This window comes from Limulus polyphemus, unplaced genomic scaffold (genome assembly GCF_000517525.1).
Source record: "Limulus polyphemus unplaced genomic scaffold, Limulus_polyphemus-2.1.2 Scaffold343, whole genome shotgun sequence".
In the NCBI taxonomy this organism is placed as follows: Eukaryota; Metazoa; Arthropoda; class Merostomata; order Xiphosura; family Limulidae; genus Limulus; species Limulus polyphemus.
This window is the reverse complement of record NW_013665953.1, coordinates 492,685-495,864: the sequence shown is the minus strand read 5'-3', so window position 1 is coordinate 495,864 and position 3,180 is coordinate 492,685. Positions and strand designations below refer to the sequence as shown.

The window sequence follows — 3,180 nt, the reverse complement described above, 5'->3', positions numbered from 1 at the left end:
TGTATTTTTAGATAAGTAAAATGACCAAAGAAATTACAAAAAAAACATATTTACTGACTGTTTGGGGTCTTGATAAGCCCTTGTATACTGTTACCAGTTTTTAATATCCAATTGAATCATGTTTTTAACAGAAACTTATTTTTATAGGTCAGAGCAAAAACAACACTTGGCTGGGGAGAGTACAGTAATGTTGTGTATATGACCACTGGCCAACTAGTGGACAGTACAGGTAAGAAAATTGTACAGAAACAGGTTATTATGATGTGTAGTTATAATTTACTGCATCAGGGACCACTTTACCAGCTGATAGTCTTGGTGTTTGTGTGAGTCTATCTAGTTATACAAAAGTACGGTAGACGTATTGTGCCAGTGTTGTTTTCGGAGCAAAGTTAATAGTGTTATAGTAACTACAACTGTTAATAATGGTGACTATTTTTTTTTAATGAGACTGTACTTTCACAGAAACATAACAGAAAAGGTACTGCATCACCTTCTAAGAGATTCTAATGTTATAAGAAAATATTTTTCTTTCATTACATGTTCCTGTAGGTTCGTTAGAATAAATTAAACATTTGTCAATTATATAATACAGTTTAATAAATGGAAAATAAACATTGTTGGACTTTTATCTTGCTATTGGGTAATAAAAGAGGTGAAGTACTAACATAGATTGCTTAAATCATGTTTTAATCTTTTGGAGAAAAGGTAGGTCTAGAGATACAAATGAATTTTTTTAACTGTTATTTTTCAAAATGTTTAGCATATGTGGAAGAAGAAGATCAAATTCAGGTTCGAGTCATTGCGGGAGCAACAGTTGCTGTGGTTGTTTTAGTGGTGGTAATAGTCGTTATGATTGTCCTATACATTAGAAGGTAAATATATACTTATCTGTCTGGTCATGTTCATGTGTACATTAAAAGTTAATATCTATTATAATAATACTCAGTTTTTATCTGTTCTGAAAATGCCTGCATACCTTACTATCTAAATGTGCGTGTGTATGCACTTCATTTCAATGGATCTAAACAAAAGGTGGATGTAAATATATTTTAGTAGATATTTTGTACAACAACCTATTAAAAGCTTTTCAAAGTTTTTAAAAAGGTCTAACATTAGGTTACGGAATAACATTATAAGTTTATTTATTATAGTATTAAGTACAGTAAAGTTTGGCACTAACCAAATTAAAGCAAAATATAAAACATACACAAGTTACAGTGTTGATTTATCTCTATCAAATAAAGGCTTAACTAATGTTAGGCTTAATACAAGTAGACTTAAAAATTTCAGTGTCTACTATTATAAATCTTTTGTATTACTCTAAAGATCCTGTATTTAAAGAAGTACTGTCGCAATAAAGATACTAAATTGAACACAAATGTTTTGGGGGCCTCTGCCAGTAGTACATGTTACCAGTTCTTGAATCTTGCATGTTACCAATAGCCCAATGACATTCTAGAGCATCTTAACAACTGTTGAATGTCACCATGATCACCTTATCATTTTGAGAGAAATGTTATTTTTTCTCTCAAATTAACAATAGTCATCATAATAGTAATTAACATTGTAAACTTTTAAGAGGTCTATAAACATAAATATTTTTAAAATTCTGTCCTGAACATTACCTTTTCTTTATTTCTAAAACACAAAATATCTTGTAAATATAAAGGTCTCATAATGATAATTGTTTTACTCTTACTGTTTATGAAAATAATAAAACCATCTATTTCCTTAATCTTTTCACATTTTTTTTAATTCTTTTAATACAAAAAAGCTCTTTTAGATTTTTAATTGAGATTAAAAAATAAAATTGGTATATGATGACTGTAGATAATCACGTAATGTGTTAATTTATTGATTGTTTCTAGAAGTTCTGATGACTGCAATAAAAAACAGCCAAGCGATTGTGATACTCTGGAATATCACAACGGGGAAGGTAAGAAATGTAAGTTGTTCTTTTTCTCTTCCTTACAGTTTTATTCTAGAAATTCAATATTACATTAGGTCTAATAAATAGTAAGTTATTGTGTAACACCAAGATTTAACAAGTAGAAACTCAGTGTGTAACACTGAAATTATTTTCATCTCTGTCGTTATTACTAACTGTCAGAACAGCTTTGATGAAATGGTAATACGGTGACTGCTAAAAATAAAATTTATGAAAAGAGGCAGAATGAAAATGCAAAAAATATAAAACGAATAAATTAATGTTCTCTGAAAACCAGTTGAAAATTTGCATGACTTGTAAGTTTTATTTGATATGAATTCATCCTTTTTTCTTTTAAAGTTAATTATGACTAAACTGTCAAGCATATTTTTACTCTAAAAAGATTTTAACATAACAAAGATGAAATACAAAATGTACATTTCTTGTGTTCAAGTATAATAATTAACATTATTTAAACCAATGTCCATAAAGTTTAAACATCAACAAATAAACTGGTTTCAACCAATAATGAAAATATTTTTTTTAAACCAAAGTACATAAGTTCATGTTTTTGTAGTAAAATATAAGAGCACTTGAGTTGCATGTGAAGGTGCTTTTCTTGAGCTATTTTAATCCAAAGCTTTGCCTATTAACGGCTGCTGATAGAAACTGCTTTACTTTGACAGTGGTTCCTGGCTTGGAACATCCTCCAATCGTTCCTACTGCTGGCAGTAAGTATATAACCCTTCTAGCTCTAGCCTTCTCTTTCACGGCTTATGTCTATGAATGATGTTGGTGTCTGCAGGTGCTGTGTAGACTAGTTTGTGGATTGACTTATTATTTATATAGATTATACACAATTTTAGATGTATGTCATAACTTCAACAAACAAATTTTATTGATCTTAAGTAGTTAGCTGCAGCCAAATGTAATGATACCATCTGTAATATTTCTTTAGCTTTAAAATACCAATAGTTATTTCCTCCACAGCTCCTACGCCCCTATATAAGACACATGAAATTTTGGACTTATATTAAATTCACCAAAATTTATTAATAACTTCTATTAATGTCTAATTTATTTAAAACAATTCCATGAATACTAATAATAACAAGCTATTGATTATCTGTGAACTTCAGTAATTGTGATTCGCTTATTTCAATTATCTGTGAACATCAGTAATTGTGACTCGCTTATTTCAATTATATGTGAACTTCAGTAATTAGGACTCGCTTATTTCAATTATATGTGAA

At 29.2% G+C, this 3,180-nt stretch overlaps 1 protein-coding gene across 1 annotated transcript in view; it reads left to right on the top strand.

Annotated features, from left to right (window-relative positions):
• Nucleotides 1-3,180, top strand: part of LOC106457539 (ephrin type-B receptor 1-B-like) — a 39,018-nt gene that overhangs the window by 25,957 nt on the left and 9,881 nt on the right. Inside the window, exons 7-10 of the mRNA XM_022383523.1 lie at nt 148-229; nt 761-872; nt 1,869-1,936; nt 2,614-2,658. Coding sequence (XP_022239231.1) covers nt 148-229; nt 761-872; nt 1,869-1,936; nt 2,614-2,658 — 307 coding nt within the window. The remainder of the gene's footprint in view (nt 1-147; nt 230-760; nt 873-1,868; nt 1,937-2,613; nt 2,659-3,180) is intronic.